The sequence below is a fragment of the Pecten maximus genome, chromosome 3 (assembly GCF_902652985.1).
Source record: "Pecten maximus chromosome 3, xPecMax1.1, whole genome shotgun sequence".
NCBI classification, from domain to species: Eukaryota; Metazoa; Mollusca; class Bivalvia; order Pectinida; family Pectinidae; genus Pecten; species Pecten maximus.
Genome location: NC_047017.1, coordinates 32,392,852 through 32,413,448, shown reverse-complemented (window position 1 = coordinate 32,413,448; position 20,597 = coordinate 32,392,852). Strand labels below are relative to the sequence as shown.

General features: G+C 36.5%; 2 protein-coding genes across 2 annotated transcripts; both read right to left on the bottom strand.

Moving 5' to 3' along the window:
• Positions 1-6,162: 6,162 nt before the first annotated feature.
• On the bottom strand, positions 6,163-8,619 carry LOC117322846 (2-amino-1-hydroxyethylphosphonate dioxygenase (glycine-forming)-like). The gene is made up of 3 exons (XM_033877788.1): positions 7,910-8,619; positions 6,806-7,031; positions 6,163-6,490 (listed from the first exon to the last, which is right to left on the bottom strand). Exons 1-3 carry the CDS (start codon positions 8,048-8,050, stop codon positions 6,282-6,284), a joined length of 576 nt encoding a protein of 191 aa, XP_033733679.1. The 5' UTR covers positions 8,051-8,619; the 3' UTR covers positions 6,163-6,281.
• Positions 8,620-9,890: 1,271 nt separating this feature from the next.
• On the bottom strand, positions 9,891-18,797 carry LOC117323924 (2-amino-1-hydroxyethylphosphonate dioxygenase (glycine-forming)-like). The gene is made up of 4 exons (XM_033879458.1): positions 18,732-18,797; positions 13,796-14,030; positions 12,845-13,070; positions 9,891-11,437 (listed from the first exon to the last, which is right to left on the bottom strand). Exons 2-4 carry the CDS (start codon positions 13,937-13,939, stop codon positions 11,229-11,231), a joined length of 579 nt encoding a protein of 192 aa, XP_033735349.1. The 5' UTR covers positions 13,940-14,030; positions 18,732-18,797; the 3' UTR covers positions 9,891-11,228.
• Between the last annotated feature and the right edge of the window lie 1,800 nt (positions 18,798-20,597).

The following is a 20,597-nucleotide window of genomic DNA, read 5'->3' as shown; positions in this document are numbered from 1 at the left end:
CAATACAAAATGAGTGCACACAAACACAACACTGTTCAATGTGAGTCCTCGCGAGCTTCCATGTGGACTAACAAGAGGGATTTATATAAGTTGGTATTACAGAATGTACTCGTTTCGCAATTGTTGCTCGACAACGGAATCACCAGCTACGCATACGGGCACTGGCGAATATCACAATAGGAGAGAAAACTACCCAAAAAAGGTCTCATTTCAGGACCCCGTGAGATGGAAAAAGGGCGTACATAATGTACAATCGACACAGACCGCCTAAGTACCATAAATCGGGTGGTAGATGACTCTCGGTAGTGTAAATAAACATATTGTCCATTATAGAATAGGTTCAATGTACAGACAGATACAAGATGGGCGCCTGACTTGTGTACCGTCTCATCGACAGGGATATAACTATGGATTGTTAAAATATGTCGAGTTATATATTTACCTACAATGCCTCTGACAGGGTATAAATAGACATGGATTATAAAAGTTTGTCATTTTATACCTGGACACCGAAGAGAACACATCGACATAAGGCACCAGTGTCATATTTTCCTAAGTATTATACCTGGCCACATGCTTTAAAACGTCCTGCCATGGAGATGGGGTCACCAAGCAACAGCAGATATTCGATTTTAAACATCCCTTTAGTACAAATTCATCAGGATACACTTCTTATGGAAAAAACTTACTTTGTCAAATTACTGTTAAAAAACTGTTGGGCCAAAATAACACCAACTCCACAGCTCATCATTTGGCTCTATTTACAAAAAAATTGCAACTTCTCTATGGCGTCATCAAGTCAACAGGTATACCAACGGTAGAGTTTCTCCAAGGAATATCACTGGATTTATACCAAGATTTCTTCTTGAATCCCCGGATAAGAAATCTTGTCATCTTGGACGATATGATGTCGAAGACAAGCAAGGACCCATGTATTAACGAATTGTTTACGGAGGGAAGTCACCACAGGAATATGTCTGTCAATGACATCAATCAGAATCTCTACTACAATACAGACCCCACACAGAGGAGAAATTATCACTATTTGATGTTGTTCAATAACCCCTTCTAATAGTCTCATCACTAATTAACCATGTTAAAGATTACTATAATGTGCAGAAGTTTATTGCTGTGGGCAAAGGAGAGAAAGTTTTTAATAAATTTACTTTTGAGTGGAATAAATGGCAAAATTTGGTAGAACTCGACCTTTCTTAACCTATAATTAGACTAGGTATACTTGTCGTAATATAAATAATTTTGATCTTATATAGACCTTTATCTCATACATTGTGGTAATATGAAATTATGTGTTTACAGTGGGTTAAATGATCATGTTTTTAGTGTTTAAGTCTGACCCTTCCCTTTCCCTCTCTCTTGCTTTCTCTTTCTAAATGTGAACTTTCTTCTTTTTCTATTTCCTTACATTTCTTGTTCTATCTTTCTTTTCTCTCACTGTGCTTGTGTTCTAACGAGCTTAAAACATACTCAACAATCATAAAATTTAGATTTGGAATTTTGACTGATTATTTTCAAGTATTTTTAAGAATAAGCCTACCATGTGCATATATTGTAACTATACATAGAAAAATATATATGAAATGGCGATTTCTAAATAGTAATTAAAAATTAGTGTAAGAATGATTGGATATCTTTTATTGATATTCATTGATTATCTTGTATCAAAAAGTATAATTTGGAAAAAACCAATAGAATATTAAGAGTGTGTGGGAAAAGAAAGAAAAAAAAAAGATGTGTATTTTATACATGTAAAAATTTTGAAAAATTAAAAATTAAAAAAAAAATAACCCCTTCGGTAAATAGCAAATCATGACAACAGAAGCACCAGCAGAAAACTCAAAATGAAACTCAGTTACCACAGGAAGATATGTCAGCTTGTGACGATTGTGGAATTTTTCTTCCAAGACTCGCACGATTAACAGAGACACTTGAAAATCTAGTGTCCAGAAAATGAGTATCTGTGGATGACGATGAGCCTAAACCAAAAACGTGGAGCTCATATGAAGATAGGGAGTCCGGCGAGGAAAATAGAGAAAGTGAAAAGAAAGTTTTTAATACCCTAATGAAACAAGTACCGTCTGCAAATGAGGCGAAATGAAATCAAAAGTATGAGAAATACGTAAACGATGGCATGTCATTTAAGCACGGCCTCCCGTGCATGCGACATGCATGCGTGTGGTGAGTGTGAATGTGTTTTTGGGAGGCTGCGGTATGTTCGTGTTAAGTCTCCTTGTGATAGGCCGGAACTTTTGCCGATTTATAGTGCTACCTCTCTGAAGCGTACTGCCGAAGACACCCAACAGCACTCCCCACCCGGTCACATTATACTGACAACGGGCAAACCAGTCGTCCAATTCCAAATATGCTGAGCGCTAAGCAGGAGTAGCAACTGGTATATCTCGGCTAGGGGACAGAACCCAAAGCCTTCCTCACAGCGGCGAATGCTCAACTAAAGGCCAAAAGTGAGGCATTGTCAAGGGAGACATTAGGAAGAAGAAAGTTGTTCAGAAAGAAGAGAAAGGATAAGATCCCAAATTTAGTCGCCTCCTACGATCATGCAATGGGGGCACCAGGTACAATTCTTACGCCCTGCCTGCAAAGTAGAAAACGAACGAGAAGATGAAAGTGTGGGATGGAACATGGAGCAATTCTACGAGAATTATAAATCCATTATCCAATACATCCTTCAGCTAAGAAATGGTACGATCCACGAAAGAGTCATGGATGATGTTACGGAATTTGTTGATGATGGCTATGAAGATCGAAAGGCAATCAGGATGACACTCAAAAGGAATCCTCATATCCTAGATTTGTGGGAAGATGTTGACTCAAAAGATGAAGAATCGAAAGGTGACTCTGAAGAGGACGAAGACTGATATAAATAGGCAAACTTCGGAATAACTTCAGTATAACGTCTAGCACTCGACAAGAAAGGATGCCTTCGTGGGAAGATTATTTAAAAGATATTTACTTCAGTGCTGCAAATGCTGGGAGTTTCTTTGGACCCGACAAATTGTATAGATATGTACGGAAAGACGGAAAATACGTCATCGACAAATATAAGATAAGGAAATGGCTACAACTACAAGAGCCTTACAGCTTAAAAAGATCTCTCCGGAAACCATACAATATAAATAGCACCATAGTCACCGGGATCCACGACCAGTGGTATGCAGATCCCATGGACGTGGTTAAGTTCAAGAGTGAAAACGACGGTTTTTCCTACGTAATCGTGGTCATAGACGTGCTCTCCAAGTTCTTGTGGCTAAGACCGATTATAAGCAAGAAAGGAGTATCTATAGCAAAGGCACTTTATGACATTCTTAGCTAGGGGAGACAACCCGGTCGGATCCGTACCGATAAGGGTCAAGAATTTAGATCGAAGGAGGTGAATACGCTCCTGGATGGGTATGGCATACAACATCTTTATGTCCAACGAAACAAAAGCTGCCGTGGCCGAGCGTGACATCAAGACCATTAAATCCAAAATGTACAGATGTCGACAGCTACAATCAGACGTACCATGGGATGATCGGTATGGCTCCAGCAAATGTTAGTGAAGACAAGGAAACGTCAATCTGGTGGAGAATGTATTGGCCAAAAAAAAGCCTGTCTTGCGAAAACCGAAGAAGATTAGTAAGCCGTTTAAGTTCAATGTTTGAGATAAAGTAAGGTCGTCTAATTTGAGCAACCCATTCTGCGGAGAATGACGAAAAATGGACGGGTTAATTATTATAACCATCTCTCAAAATGTACTTTGCGAAGGATTACCAATATACAGAGTAAAAGACAATGATGGAGAAGAGATCAAAGGGACATTTTACCAGTCCGAACTACAGAAAGGGAATGTTAGGGACGACGATATGTGGAAAGTGGAAGAAATATTGAAGACTAGAGGAAATGGCCGAAATAAACAACGATATGTCAAATGGCTTCACTGGCCGAAGAAATTTAACTCTTGGATACGCGCATCTGATATTCTCGATTTGTAGGGGAGTGAACTACCCTAGAAAGGTCAACTTTTATAAGCCCGTGTTTTAGGTAAAGGCGTTCATATAAATAGATCGCTCTAGTAATAAAGCGAGGGTGGTAGATGACTCACAAATGTAAATATTTATATTATCCATGATAGAGTAGATTTTTGTTTGTAAGAACGGTGAGAGATGGCTCTACGACCTACATCCATTCCATCGCGACGGAGAAGATAAAATGTTGTTCATAGATAAAGGCCTTTTCGTAATTATTTTATAGAATAAACTTCTTTGACTATTTCCAACTGTGATTCAATCGTCGTCACTCAAAATAATTGAGACAATTCTAATACGTCATAACGATCGGTACCCCCCTGACAAAGAGGGGTGCCACTTGGGGATGCCAAGGAGGTGGTAAGGATTGTATAGGAAGAGGGTTGGCCCAGAACCGGCACTTTCCCTGCTACTGACGTCAGTGTTTATATATATCATTAGTACACATTTCCAGTAGTTTTAACACTGTTACAAATGTTATCTAGAGAATGATGTCAGCGTAGCAACATGGTGACCAACATAACGTATGCTATCGTTGGTGTGTGTACCCTTCCAGAATTTGACGGGATACATCACGGGGAATGTGATATTGGAACACTGCTCCAAAGTAACCGGCGTCGCCTTCCGTCTATGATATCTCACTTTATATTGACGATGTGTTATCTAACAAAAATGTCGATCGAATATACCCTGTAGAACTTGAAAGCATGAAACTGTAGACTTCTCACCAACGTCAGGTTCTTACCGCAAGCTTTAAACCGTAACCAGAAGGGACATTTCACTACTAACTGTATGACAAGCGTAATTTTCCATTTCTAGATAGTAATAGACCTGCTTCCCCTCCATGCGGTGTTTTCACATCGCAGTTTGATATTGAATGATTTTTTTCCCATTATCACGATTTCTGTGACAGATGTCGACTACTGAGTCAAACTACACAAGTTTTAAGAGATGCAGGTTGAGAAACTTTCATGGTCGACATCTTGATTTCCTTGTGCGATTTGAAGTCAGATGAAAGTGTGTTCGATGTTTGTTGATATACCTAATGGTGCCGTTTTCGTCACGCTAACTCTCATTTGAAATTCTGACTTAACTCAGATTTATTAGTCTTATCATTCTTGTACGTTTCCAAGGTTTCTATAAAATTCTAGATTTTTGTTCATATTTTCTCTCCTTTGCTCAATTCTGCTTAAACTACAGGTTCGTTATGTCGATATTCTCTGTTGTTTACTTTTCCTCAGTTTCTGTAATTTCCCCTGAGCTCGTTATTGTGTCGGTAGTTCCTGTAATTTCCCCTGAGCTCGTTATTGTGTCGGTAGTTCCTGTAATTTCCCCTGAGCTCGTTATTGTGTCAGTAGTTCCTGTAATTTCCCCTGAGCTCGTTATTGTGTCGGTAGTTCCTGTAATTTCCCCTGAATTCGTTATTGTGTCGGTAGTTCCTGTAATTTCCCCTGAATTCGTTATTGTGTCGGTAGTTCCTGTAATTTCCCCTGAATTCGTTATTGTGTCAGTAGTTCCTGTAATTTCCCCTGAGCTCGTTATTGTGTCGGTAGTTCCTGTAATTTCCCCTGAGCTCGTTATTGTGTCGGTAGTTCCTGTAATTTCCCCTGAGCTCGTTATTGTTGTCGGTAGTTCCTGTAATTTCCCATGAATTCGTTATTGTGTCGGTAGTTCCTGTAATTTCCCCTGAATTCGTTATTGTGTTGTAGTTCCTGTAATTTCCCCTGAATTCGTTATTGTGTCGTTAGTTCCTGTAATTTCCCCTGAATTCGTTATTGTGTCGGTAGTTCCTGTAATTTCCCCTGAATTCGTTATTGTGTTGTAGTTCCTGTAATTTCCCCTGAATTCGTTATTGTGTCGGTAGTTCCTGTAATTTCCCCTGAATTCGTTATTGTGTCGGTAGTTCCTGTAATTTCCCCTGAATTCGTTATTGTGTCGGTAGTTCCTGTTGCTTACTTTTCCTCAACCCATGTAATTTCCCTCGGATTTGTTCTTTTATATTGACGATGTTTTCAATGTTACCAATCTGCATGCTGAGCTCGTAGTTCGAATTCACAATAGAGCTTCAGAGTTTGACAAGATCTGCTGAATCGCGTACAAATAACACCAGAAGAACTACTTAAGATTGAGAAAATGTTTTTTATTGAAGCTGTACGTACGTTACATATAATGAATGTATGTTGTTATGAGGAATGATATGGTAACAATGTTACCTCTGAGAGCCTTTCAACCATAAGCTCAACTCATGCTCGACAAATAATCTTTACACAGTTTTCTGTACTTATCAAGAGGCGCATTTGTAGCGTCTACATCCTTCCCAGCTTCGTCATATGTACGCATGCGTATAATGACGTCAAATAAGGGATTGTTTTCGAAATCCGTAGCTTGTTCGTCAGTCATTCGTCCTCCCTGGTGTTCCAGTGTCATACGACTAGCGGGACTCAGGTCTGAAATCGGACAAAACAACGTCTAGTGTTACCACTATAGTCACAATATAATCGAATTAATTTTAGTTCTTAGGGCATCATATCTGTATAAAGTTGTAGGTTGTATGGTGATAGGATATAGAATTTTGTAAAAGTTATACAATTGAGTAAACCTTTAAATACAAACTGACTCATCAAGACATTAAATGTGGAATTATTGATCAAACAATTTCATACAATTCATTGATTTTTCTTTACCAATAAAGAACGAATATTTGTAGACTAACCAGAAATTATCTTAAACAAGTCATGCTGGTACCTGTCACTCAAACTTACTGTCGTAATACGCCTGGTTTTTCCACACTAGGTAGCGCTTAGCCTGTACATGACCTTGCACAATGTCACACACTTTGTCGGGGAAGCCGATGTCCCTCAAGTACTGGCCCCCGACAACATCATGGTCCCTGGTTCCCAGATTAAGATCACCTGATGCCATGTTTTCTAAGCCTTTGTCCTCTCCTACAAGATGTCCGATGTCGTGGAGGAAGGCTGCCAACACTACCTGTCAAGTTGTTAACAGTGGGGAGCTATTACATCAATGCGATAACAATAGGAATATATATTGCAGATAGTTAACATAACATACAAAATGCATCGCCCTTTACACTTCGGTTCTCTCTAGTTGGTTTAATGATGATCTGATAGTCTAATCATATTCTCTGTACTTGGGTTCATGGTGATCTGATAGTCTAACCATATTCTCTGTACTTGGGTTCATGGTGATCTGATAGTCTAACCATGTTCTCTGTACTAGGTATAATGATGACTTGATAGAATCAAATATGCACAGCCATATCACAGCCATATTTCAAATATTAAAATATGAAAGGTTTAGATTCACATTCAATATAATCAGATATGAACAGACTGTTATCGAATGCCTTATTAAGCCAATCTAGCAGATACGAATGTCATTTGCCGAAACCAGTTGGGAATTAAAGTCCTGTGTTATCTTTCTCACCTAATAAAGATTACAGATAGATCCAACTGATGGTCGATCAACATCGGTTCTAATCACCACGACAAATTAAACACCTTTCGTCATATCGTTATAAATTATCACAGCACTCGGAGGAATAGCAATCTGGTTAGTTACAACATAATTACTTTTTCTCATTCAATGTGTCACTGGAACACATTCGATGGAAGATATGGATTTAGATTTTATTTTGATCGGTAGACACATTTTCTAGCATTTACGAGATATCTGAACGAATTAATTTTCCTTGTTATATTCCAGACATTTAAGATAGTTAACAGAAACGGTTTCGGATGCTTCACCATCACTTGTTAAAGGTCAAGTTGCAGGTTCTGAACGATCTCAAATGACTTCAGTATGGCAGTTTACGTCGAAGCCTCTAACAGCCTAGTCACACGTACCTCAACCGGTTGATCCTCTTTCTCTGCTAACATAGCACACTGGATGCTATGGTCAGTTTTAGAAATCCTCTCGCCTAAGTAACCTGTTGATCCTCGCTCTTCATATAAACGAAATACCTCACTGACCACTTGTTCCACCATGGTGACCACTACGGCTAAACGACAGCGATGTCAAACAACCATTCGCAGACGTTTTATTATTTTTTTTTCTTGTTTCTAGTTCAAGGTTGTGTTTATCGTTCTCTTGATGTATTTGTCAGCTTAGTGTCAACACGAACATTCAATAGGTCTACTCTCATCTATGTTTAGAATTTACTTTCTAAAGGATTAATGATATATATAAAGATGTATATATAGATCTAGATAATTTAACTGTTATACCAGGACGAAAAAGGTTTACAATCACGCACCATTAAGATAACAAAGGTTTACATATATTTCAGGTAAACAATATGTTATCTACGCATATCTTTGTTCTTTTTATCTAGTTTATGACTTTAAAGGCTAGGTCGGGCTATTAGCTGTCGTGAATATCATGCAGGTTGGTGAAACGACGAGGAAGTTTTATGGTCGACATAATGATTCCATCAGACGTGTTCAAATATTTGTTGATTTGGTGGTTCCGCTGTCACCACCCTAGTTCTCAGTCTGAGAATGCGACTGTCCTAAATTTATATGGCGGTGTCATCGATGAAGCAGACGACGCTTACTATCATCCCGAGCACCTGGTCAAATTCATCGTGAACTTGTTAATGAGACACCCGGAAATGTATCATTGTTTGTTTGATTGTTAGCTAGAATTACGGTATTCCCTGTTGTTTTACCTTGGTTTATTTCACGTGAGAATTACAGTTCGGTTATGAAGTATGGTATGGTATGGTAATGATTTGTTGAGATGGTTTTCATTCTACGTCATTGAAAGGCGACGGAAAGTGTTTATAAAAAGTTATAAACTAAAACCATGTCCTTACTGTATGGTCATACATATCCTTACTATTGACACGCCCCTATATGATAATACATATCCTTACTGATGACACGCCCTATATGGTGACCATGTCCTTACTGATGACACGCCCTTATATGGTGACCATGTCCTTACTGATGACATGCCCTTATATGGTGACCATGTCCTTACTGATGACACGCCCTATATGGTGACAATGTCCTTACTGATGAGTTGCCCTTATATGGTGACCATGTCCTTACTGATGACATGCCCTTATATGGTGACAATGTCCTTACTGATGACATGCCCTTATATGGTGACCATGTCCTTACTGATGACACGCCCTTATATGGTGACCATGTCCTTACTGATGACCCGCCCTTTTATAGTGACCATGTCCTTACTGATGACATGCCCTTATATGGTGACCATGTCCTTACTGGTGATACACCCTTATATGGTAATGCATATCTTTACTGATGACATGCCCTTATATTGTAATCCATATCTTACGTTGTTCAATTTCATTTGTATGTATGGCCAAATGTTATGAAATATTCTGAACACGGAAAGCTGATAGTTAGCGTCAGCAACCAAATGGCTGGGTCCCCCTGTTCAAGATAACCGTTTTACTGTTATCGAAGTATACCAAGGACACTCGGTTAAACAGGTCTGCGGTTACAGATGAAATAATGAGTCATCTGGTTTAAGGTCAAGGTTACATTTTGATCTTTTAACTGATGACCATATTGTCAAGACATCATAGAACAAAGATTTTCAGAATTAAACAATGAGTCAACTTATCAAAGGTCATTGTCATTTTATCAGAGGCCAATGTCTTTTTAATGTTTTCACCGATTAACATTTCGCTAATCGGAATTAAGAAAGAAGTGAACTGTCCAAAGATTAAGGTCACTGGGCCGAAGGTAATGGACAATCAGTGGGGGAAGCATTTAGGATTTAAACAAAACAAATCAAATCTAACCAAAGAGTTTTATTACTGTAATTCATTTCCATTTGCCCAGCAAATTAGCAGACAATTGAAGTTTAGAATTGCAATTTCTAATTCACAAAAAGGTTTCCTTTGTCTCAAGCTTTATTTGTCGGTCTCCCTTGGTCCCTAGTTGTGCTCATTTGTCTTTGAGTCTGATCCAGAAAGCAAAATCGCTAACAGTTGAAGTTCGCTTTGTTATTTCTTATTCACATAATGTTTTTCTCTATCATCTTCCCTAGAGTTTACAGACGATTTCCTTGTAATCAGTTCATTAAAGTAAACGAAAGGTCAGATATAAAGATCGTTCAATATTGGACGCCAAGAATCCCTCTTGGATATCTTCTTATGTGAATAAAGTGTGTCACTTTGAACATTGTTTGGTATTAATACCCATAATACTGTCATATATACATTCGTGTAACATTTAAATATTATAAATTGGAAGGGAAGCGGCACCCTGTATGTATAAGGTTCTACCGAGTGTGTACCATTATCATAAAAGAGTCACATGACTTTCCCTACTTTCTTTAACCTACTAGTATTAATTCGCGTGCATGTGCTTACTTTAACCTCCTCCAATACATGCCGTGTACTCAGGACATACCACCCCTTACACCTCAGATGATATATAAGAAAATCAACCGAAATGTTTTTTCCTCACTATGATAAAACACTCGTGCTCGTTGTCGGTTGTCAGCTAAAACATTTATTATAACACTTCAATTCATGATCCAGAGAAATGTTATTGGAAAATTATTTTTGGGTTCGTTTAATGACATTTACATACAGTGTGGCACAAATGGTCACGTCACTACCAAAATCTATAACATTTACCTACATTATGATAATAATGGTCACCTCACTATCAAAATCTATAACATTTACCTACATTATGACAATATCGATAGTGAGTGACCGAAGAGAAAACTTATTATTTGTCGTGTCATGTCAAACATTTGAATGGCTGTGTTTCGTATAAATAAAATATACATTTGTATTCATGCGCATGGAATGATGTCACTATTCGGGTGTCAGTTATGCTTTCATATACTGTAAATACAGTTTATATCATGACCATTCAAATGTAAAATAATGATAATCTCACTACCAAACTCAATAACATTGCCGTTACATCTAATATGTCCTCCACAAACAAAACAGGAGGAAAATCTTAATGTTTAATGTTCTAGTTGACGCTGGGTTTGCTAACACAACCATCGATATACGTCATATTAACTTTTCAGCACGTGTTATTCACAAGTTCAAGAACAATTCAATACTGACTAATAGGAATGACATTGTTCTTATATTGAATCTCGGTGACACACTTATATTGAATATCGGTGACACACTAATATTGGTGCTCGGTACGATACTTATGTAGCATGTTTCAAATAATTCAAACAGAGTTTTCTGTATTTATCTAGATGAACGTTTGAAACGTCAACCTCTTTCCCGGCCTCGTCCCACGTGCGCATGCGTATGATTACGTCAAATATTGGATTGTTCTCGAAAGCCTGCGCTTCCTCGTCATCCATTCGTCCTCCCTGGTGCTCTAGTGTCAGTCTACTGGCAGGACTCAAGTCTGAATTGAAAGATGATGCCATGTTAATTGACATGAAAGCTATGTATGTAATCCAGATGCTCTGAGCTGCTCGCTGGGATATTTCAGTGTTCAGTCAAAACATTCTCATTTAGATACAGCTGTCTGCATTTTTCCGTTTTAGGATCCTGCTCTCAGTACATTACATGACAGTCAACACATTAAACTTTAGATTTCTTGTTCCAAGGATGATTTAGAGTAAACTTTAGAGTACAACTTCAACATTAATAGCCAATTCTGACTGCCTCTGTGCCCCAACATCCCTCCAAATCTTTGGTGAATATTATAAAATATTAAACGCCGTTACTAAAGGAAACATCAGGCAAAATTTGATAAAAACATTATTCATACTCAAGAAGAAAGACTTTGAAATGAAAAGCCTTCAATCCCTTGGTTGGCAACGCCTCTCCACCCCTCGAGGAGTCAAACACTAAATTTATACAACGCCAAACCTTCACCAAATGACCAAATATGATTTAAAATGTTATTAAAGGTTTTCATGCAAACTGTGGTGACGACGACTCTGAAATATATAGTTATGTTATTCACAACGCTTAGATATCACTGTATCAATATGTTGGCGTAAATATGTAAGTCACAACGTTTACACATGTTAGTGAAAATATGTAAGTCTCAACGTTTAAACATGTAAGTGAAAATATGTTAGTCACTACGTTTGGATATGTTAGTGACAACGTGTAGATATATAAGCGTAAATATGTAAGTTATAATGTTTGGATATGTTAGTGACAATATATAGATATATAAATGTAAATATGTTAGTCACAACGTATAGATATATAAATGTAAATATGTAAGTCACAACGTGTAGATATATAAGTGTAAATATGTTGGTCACAACGTATAGATATGTAAGTGTTAATATGTAAGTCACAACGTATAGATATATAAGTGTTAATATGTAAGTCACAACGTGTAGATATATAAGTGTAAATATGTTAGTCACAACGTGTAGATATATAAGTGTAAATATGTTAGTCACAACGTATAGATATATAAGTGTAAATATGTTAGTCACAACGTATAGATATATAAGTGTTAATATGTAAGTCACAACGTGTAGATATATAAGTGTAAATATGTAAGGCACAACGTATATATGTATAAGTGTTAATATGTTAGTCACAACGTATAGATATATAAGTGTTAACATGTTAGTCACAACGTATAGATATATAAATGTAAATATGTTAGTCACAACGTATAGATATATAAATGTTAATATGTAAGTCACAACGTATAGATATATAAGTGTAAATATGTTAGTCACAACGTATATATATATAAATGTAAATATGCTAGTCACAACGTTTATATATATAAATACTCGGTCGATCTAAACAAGGTACACACTATACATTTACTTACTATCGTAATACTCCTTGTTTTTCCACACCAAGTAGCGTTTCGCCTGTACGTGTCCTTGTACAAGGTCACATATTTTGTCGGGAAATCCTAGTTCGCTTAGGAACTGGCCTCCTAGAATATCGTGGTCCTTTGCTCCAAGGTTAGTACCGGAAGTGACCCTATTTTCCAGACCCCTATCCATCCCCACTAGGTGGCCGATGTCGTGGAAGAAGGCTGCTAACACAATCTAAACACAATCAATGCATCTTTAGGTTTATATACGTTTGCAAAAAGGGATAAAACAATAATCAAATTCTAAATTTCAAGCAACTTTTTAGCAACCATGTCTTGCAGTAAAGCTTACCGACAGCCATGCCTGTCTTTCTTTGGTAGTAGGAGCGAATGAACAGAACAACGGAGAAATCAGTCGATGTACACTTCATACTGCTGATCATGCCTTTCAACTTACATGTATAAGAACATTCTTCAATAAAACTAGGACAAGGAAGGGTGCCAAAAAGGTGCATTCAACCCCTAACCCCAACACGTAACACCAAACCCCCAATTCTCCCATGCAATAACCAACACCCAATCCCCCCGAACTATTATAACTCCCCTCCAGAAATAAAATGATAATAATAATGATGAAATAATAAAAAAAAATGATAACAATAAGGGTATTCTATGCGTGTCTTTATAGAAATTAAGATTATCTTTTCTGGAATATATTTGCACAGGAGAGGTATATTGTCTTCATGTATTATAAAAAGCCAACTTATCTTTTCACATGGGTCCCTGGTTCAATTCAATGTTATTGATAGCCGTTAGTCGATATATCAATACAACCCACAGAATCACAGAAAATATCTCTGCTATATGATTAAGAGTGATGGAATACCACACTGTTGAGTACTAATAGCTACATCTTCAGCATAACACAAAACCGTTGAAATGACCAGAGGTTTACTGTACCTCTAAAGGTTGACCATCCTGTTCTGCTAGTACGGCACACTGAATCATATGGTCAGTCAAACTGACCGGCTCGCCGATATAGTCACCGCTACCATGGCGTTCATACAGACTGAATACTGCGTCGACCGCAGCTTCTGCATCCATCGATCAGCGTGAATTCAAGTTCTGGGTCAGATGTCAGGTTATTGACCGGTCCACGAGATACTGCAGCAGGAACAAACTCATAGAGGCTATCCTGTAATACATCCGTTAATGACCGTCAGCAATAATACTGTCCCTTTTTACTTTTATGTCCTAATTACTGTTTATTTCCATTCCTCTCCTACTTACTGATTCTTATTTTCACTGTTCTACTTACTGTTTCTTTCTTTTACTGACCTACTTACTGTTTCTTTCATTTACTGACCTACTTACTGTTTCGTTGTTTTACTGACCTACTTACTGTTTCCTTCATTTACTGACCTACTTACTGTTTCCTTCATTTACTGTCCTACTTACTGTTTTTTCCATTACTGACCTACTTACTGTTTTCTTCATTTACTAACCTACTTACTGTTTTCTTCATTTACTGTCCTACTTACTGTTTTCTTCATTTACTGACCTATTTACTGTTTCGTTGTTTTACTGACCTACTTACTGTTTTCTTCCTTTACTGACCTACTTACTGTTTCTTTCCATTACTGTCCTACTTACTGTTTCTTTCCTTTACTGTCCAACTTACTGTTTCTTTCCTTTACTGTCCAACTTACTGTTTCGTTGTTTTACTGACCTACTTACTGTTTCGTTGTTTTACTGACCTACTTACTGTTTCGTTGTTTTACTGACCTACTTACTGTTTCTTTCCTTTACTGTCCTACTTACTGTTTCTTTCCTTTACTGACCTACCTACTATTTCGTTGTTTTACTGACCTACTTACTGTTTCTTTCCTTTACTGACCTACTTACTGTTTCGTTGTTTTACTGACCTACTTACTGTTTCGTTGTTTTACTGTCCTACTTACTGTTTCTTTCCTTTACTGACCTACTTACTGTTTCGTTGTTTTACTGACCTACTTACTCTTTCTTTCCTTTACTGACCTACTTACTATTTCGTTCCTTTACTGTTCTAACTATTCTTTCTTTTCTTTACCATCCCAAATACACAGGTGAGTTACAGAGAAACGAAAATGTGTAGTATGAGTAATAATAGCAATAATCACTGAACATCAGTTAAAAGCAATCTTAAGACTCAAAAGTACAATTATCAGCAATTAAAGGCCTTGATAGGAGGTGTTATACAAGAGGACACAATATTTACCAATGCAGCCATCTAATCTATGAATCCTAACCGCAATACATGTATGTTGCAAATATATCATAATGTATTGTATATAAATGACAATATATATTATATATATGTGCGCAATAATAAACCATTCACACGTCATATACTTTGATTTGAAACCAATGTAACTATGATATATGCACGGACATAAGTGAACAAACACTGACTTGACTGTGCACTAGATTTGATATTTTAAGTGATAAGTAAGAAAAAGTTATAAATATGAAATTTAGAGGGTTCCTCATAAATACTGCTTCAATTTCTTATAGAATTTGGTTTCAATAATGGTGATAATTTTGTGAAATATTGAAAATATTTTCCCCGAAAAAGGGAAATAATATACTTGCTCGTTATCATATGTTTACTGTATGATAATGTGATGAATTGCACAACTTCAGGGCACTGAAAATATATAGCAAACATCCCACTTCCAGGTGGCAGAGATACTGTTTCTGTTTGTTCTCTTTCCTTATAACCTCGGTCTTTTTTACAATGTATCCAACAGGAATAACTTACAACTATGCTTTATAATAAGCGTTATGAATTCAATTTCCAATTGTTAATTTTCCATATCTAGAATGCTACAATCCCTACTTCATCTATCTGGGGTGTTTACATGTTTATTCCCATTGTCATGATTTCTGTTGTAGATATCCGCCACCCTCGGAGGAATAAACTACACAATGTTTCGAGAGATGCAGGTTGATGAAGACCATGGAAAAATTGATCGTGATTTCATTTGCGACACGAAGTCAGACGTGATTGTTGTTTGTTGATATGGTAGTGGTTCCATTCTCACCGCTCTTAACCAGGATTTGTCCTAGATGTGTATGGTAAGTGTCGTCGATGAAACAGAAGACGGTTAGCCTCCCTGAACACCTGGTCTTATTCTCTTAAACTTTGTCAGGGTCTCCATGTGATTCTATATTTTTGCTCATATTTGCCATCGTTTTTGAACTAGAATTATGGTTTCGTTATTATGTCGATATTCTTTGTTGTTTTTGAGTTAGAATTATGGTTTCGTTATTATGTCGATATTCTCTGTTGTTTTTGAGTTAGAATTATGGTTTCGTTATTATGTCGGTATTCTTTGTTGTATTTGAGTTAGAATTATGGTTTCGTTATAATGTCGGTATTCTTTGTTGTATTTGAGTTAGAATTATGGTTTCGTTATAATGTCGGTATTCTTTGTTGTATTTGAGTTAGAATTATGGTTTCGTTATAATGTCGGTATTCTTTGTTGTATTTGAGTTAGAATTATGGTTTCGTTATTATGTCGATATTCTCTGTTGTTTTTGAGTTAGACTTATGGTTTCGTTATTATGTCGATATTCCCTGTTGTTTTTTTTTAGTTAGAATTATGGTTTGGTTATTATATCGATATTCTCTGTTGTTTTGAGTTAGAATTATGGTTTCGTTATTATGCCGATATTCTTTGTTGTTTTGAGTTAGAATTGTGGTTTGGTTATTATGTCGATATTCTTTGTTGTATTTGAGTTAGAATTATGGTTTCGTTATAATGTCGATATTCTCTGTTGTTTTGAGTTAGAATTATGTTTTCGTTATTATGTCGATATTCTCTGTTGTTTTGAGTTAGAATTATGGTTTCGTTATAATGCCGCTATTCTTTGTTGTTTTGAGTTAGAATTATGGTTTCGTTATTATGTCGATATTCTCTGTTGTTTTGAGTTAGAATTATGGTTTCGTTATTATGTCGATATTCTCTGTTGTTTTGAGTTAGAATTATGGTTTCGTTATTATGTCGAATCGCACACTTGTTTACTAGTACAAGATAATAAACAATACTTGTGTGTTTATATGTATGTGAGTTTGAAAGATGATTGATTTAATCTATAGGAACCTATTTTAAGTTTGTTTGACCATTAATCTTGAAACTTGGTAACCCTTTTTCCCAGCATTCTACTGGTTCATATTTGGTCTCTTGACCTTATTGAACTTTACATTTGACGCCTGTAACCTTGAAAGTAGGTAAACAACATAGTAGCCCTTCATCACAGCGAGAAACGGACCCAACAAATGGTCTATCCTGATTAAAAAGAAGAAATCATTTTAAGATTTAACACTTGATCATGACCCATTACTTAGTCAATTTGAACAAACTTTGTAGCCCTCCATTCCATTCCAGAATACCAAAGGCATTGTAGTCCAGCCAATTTAGAGTTTAACCTGGACACAATTGCAACAGAATTTTATTTTTTTCATAATGATTTGTCTGTATGTTTTAATTTAACAGACAAATGTTATACCAAAATATATCTTTGGGGAAATGCTTTCTGGCCCTAAATGGTGTCGTGAAAATAAGCTTAATTGCCTACTAGACAAATTTGAAGCCTTATATCTAACACTTAGATAATACTGGATATGGAGTGAATTAATTCATTACAAGACCAGTCCATGTACAGATTAGCCAAAAACATCAATAGGAACTATTGCATCAACAAAATAATGCGCCACGAATAATGATAAAAAGCATTCAAATGTTGAACATATTGGATTTTATTAATTTTTTAGGACAACAAAAAATAATGATATCATATCAATACTTTTGTTCAACTTGTATCTTCATGATATGAAAGGCTATATCTGAAACTCACCAAACTGGTTTTGTGCATGTTTTCCTAAAACAGAAATGCCATCTTGCTTAAAATATCTGCAATTCACGTAGTAAGTCAGTTTAGTACTTTTTTGTGTGAACATGTACCATTGTTCATACATGAAAAATTGAATTCAATGCCATATTTTCAGAAGTTAATTATTAACTCATTTTGCTTACGATACCAGCGAATGATATTTCTACATTAAAAAAGACAACAAAGGCCATTATCTTCAATTTAAAATTGATTTTAAACCATTATGGTAGTTAAAACATTTTTCCAACCAATAACCCAGTTGAAAAAAGGCATATTAGTGCAGCATTTTAGTAGGTTTAACTATACTATTAATTCTTTATACCATCCGTACATCAGAGGTAGATACACTTCAAAGAAGGTTAAAAACTTATTTTCTCGTATTTTCTTGATTTTCTAAAAAAAAAAAAGTATTAAACTATTTCCCCAAAGGTCGATCTTGGAAGACTTTTCCCTTGATACATGTATAATGTAGATACCGAACATCCAAAAAAGAATAAATAAATTATGTTGCAATTATGTCCCGTTTTGGGCTATATTTTGAGTATAAATTGACTGGACTAAAAGTAGCCTATATCCCAGTATATCACTCCCTTGGGCCATGTGAGCTAAACATGGCCGCCTCACAAAACAGTAACAACATTCGACATGTTTATGGTCTGTGGTGCATACATTTTCCGTTCAGTTTGAAAACAAACTGAACTTTATATACGATTATATATCTATATTCATTACATAGAATTTACACATGGCAATGTCAACAGGAAAAGTATTCTGTGGGAGGATGAGGGTATATATGTGTGCAAGGGTTGGAGGAAGGAGGGGATGCATGCATATGGTATGTGTGTATGTGTGTGCGTCCATGTACAAAGTTCACAAAATTATCAATTCTCATCCAGAACTCACTCGATCTTTTCAAAATTAAACACTTTAGTATGTTCAAATGATAAACAAGGTTACTTACATTATTGCTGGCTGGCCGAGTCAGTCGAGGTCCGCATGTCGGCTGTAAGACGCTACAATGCCTTCGCTACAAATGAATTATTTTTATGTGTTTGTTGTGTGTTTGTTGTGTGTGTGTGTATGTATGTATGTGTGTTGGGGAGGGTCTGTCTAATACAAGTACCATTGCTAATAACGTACAAAATATCAAATGTATTCATTAAACGTAGGTAACTAGTAAAATATCATCGTAAATAACGTACAAAATATAGAATATGTTTATCAAACGGAGGTAATTGGTAAGATACCATTGCTAATAACGTACAAAATATAGAATATATTTATTAAAAGTAGGTAACTAGTAAGATACCATTACTAATAACGTACAAAAAAATAGAATATATTTATCAAACGTAGGTTACTGGTAAAATGCCATTGCTATCAACTTACAAAGTATAGAATATGTTTATCAAACGTAGGTAACTGGTAGAATACCATTGCTATCAACTTACAAAGTATAGAATATGTTTATTAAACGTAGGTAACTGGTAAAATACCATTGCTATTAACTTACAAAGTATAGAATATGTTTATCAAACGTAGGTAACTAGTAAGATACCATTGCTAATAACGTACAAAAAAATAGAATATATTTATCAAACGTAGGTTACTGGTAAAATGCCATTGCTATTAACTTACAAAGTATAGAATATGTTTATTAAACGTGGGTAAAGTGTCTCATGATCAAGGTAACATTGCCGTGGGGTTACCTTCCGTCTCCGTGGGGTTACCTTCCGTCTCCGTGGGGTTACCTTCCGTCTCGGGTTGTTACCTTCCGTCTCCGTGGGGTTACCTTCCGTCTCCGTGGGGTTACCTTCCGTCTCGGGTTGTTACCTTCCGTCTCCGTGGGGTTACCTTCCGTCTCCGTGGGGTTACCTTCCGTCTCCGTGGGGTTACCTTCCGTCTCGGGTTGTTACCTTCCGTCTCCGTGGGGTTACCTTCCGTCTCGGGTTGTTACCTTCCGTCTCCGTGGGGTTACCTTCCGACTCGGGTTGTTACCTTCCGTCTCCGTGAGTGTTACCGGTATAAATTGATATAAGGCATTTTGCCAGTTTGATATTTTTTTTCAATCCAATACCCCAGTTGATAAAAAAATTGCAAATGTTATTTTTTATATCTACCATTACACAAGAGGCAGATATTACGCTTTAATGAAGTTCTTCTTTTTATATTTTCTAGAAGGCCTAAAAGCCATTTTCCCATAGGTCGTTTTGATATACTTTCCCCTGTTTTAATGTATATCCCACTCGCATTTGCATTGGGAATGATATCTGTAATACTGTAGAGTAGATTAAGGTATCCCGATATCCCGATGTTAATTATGTTTCTATAAATATATAGTCATTAGAATGGGTTATAAGAATTAATCATACCAATCTCACAAGGGTTACAGCGTTGGAAATGCAGGTGTTCTGTTCACGTTATGTTTCTGATTCACATTATATAGCAGTATATCAAATAAGGCAGTTGGGGGGGTATTGTCTTTACTCTTTTGTTTGATCACAAAGGTTCCGTTTACATATTAGAGTCTTGCATTGTAATGGAATGCCACACGCAAGAAGTCAAAATGTTTATATGTTAATGCTTGGCTGCTGGTGATTCCCAATGAATAACTACCATTCATTCAACTAGAAAAAAAATGCTGAGTGTTCAGATTTGATTTCTGACATATATATTTTTGATAAAAAGACCTGAAGTGAGTACGGGTATCAATGCAGTGATGCCACTCGTCTGTAAAAAGGATAACTCAACCATGACGTACGACCTCAGGGTTGTTGTCCTCAGCCGACCACCGGGTCCTCGACTGATTCAGTTATATTTCCACACC

What these genes read in the sequence shown, in the direction of transcription:
- LOC117322846 (XM_033877788.1), bottom strand. Translation starts at nt 8,050, where the DNA reads ATGGTGGAACAAGTGGTCAGTGAGGTATTTCGTTTATATGAAGAGCGA. An exon ending in AAGAGGATCAACCGGTTGAG is followed by an intron (nt 7,032 to 7,909) that starts GTACGTGTGACT and finishes ACAACTTGACAG; the next exon opens with GTAGTGTTGGCAGCCTTCCT. An exon ending in AAACCAGGCGTATTACGACA is followed by an intron (nt 6,491 to 6,805) that starts GTAAGTTTGAGT and finishes GTCCGATTTCAG; the next exon opens with ACCTGAGTCCCGCTAGTCGT.
- LOC117323924 (XM_033879458.1), bottom strand. Translation starts at nt 13,939, where the DNA reads ATGGATGCAGAAGCTGCGGTCGACGCAGTATTCAGTCTGTATGAACGC. An exon ending in AGGATGGTCAACCTTTAGAG is followed by an intron (nt 13,071 to 13,795) that starts GTACAGTAAACC and finishes GATTGTGTTTAG; the next exon opens with ATTGTGTTAGCAGCCTTCTT. An exon ending in AAACAAGGAGTATTACGATA is followed by an intron (nt 11,438 to 12,844) that starts GTAAGTAAATGT and finishes CTTTCAATTCAG; the next exon opens with ACTTGAGTCCTGCCAGTAGA.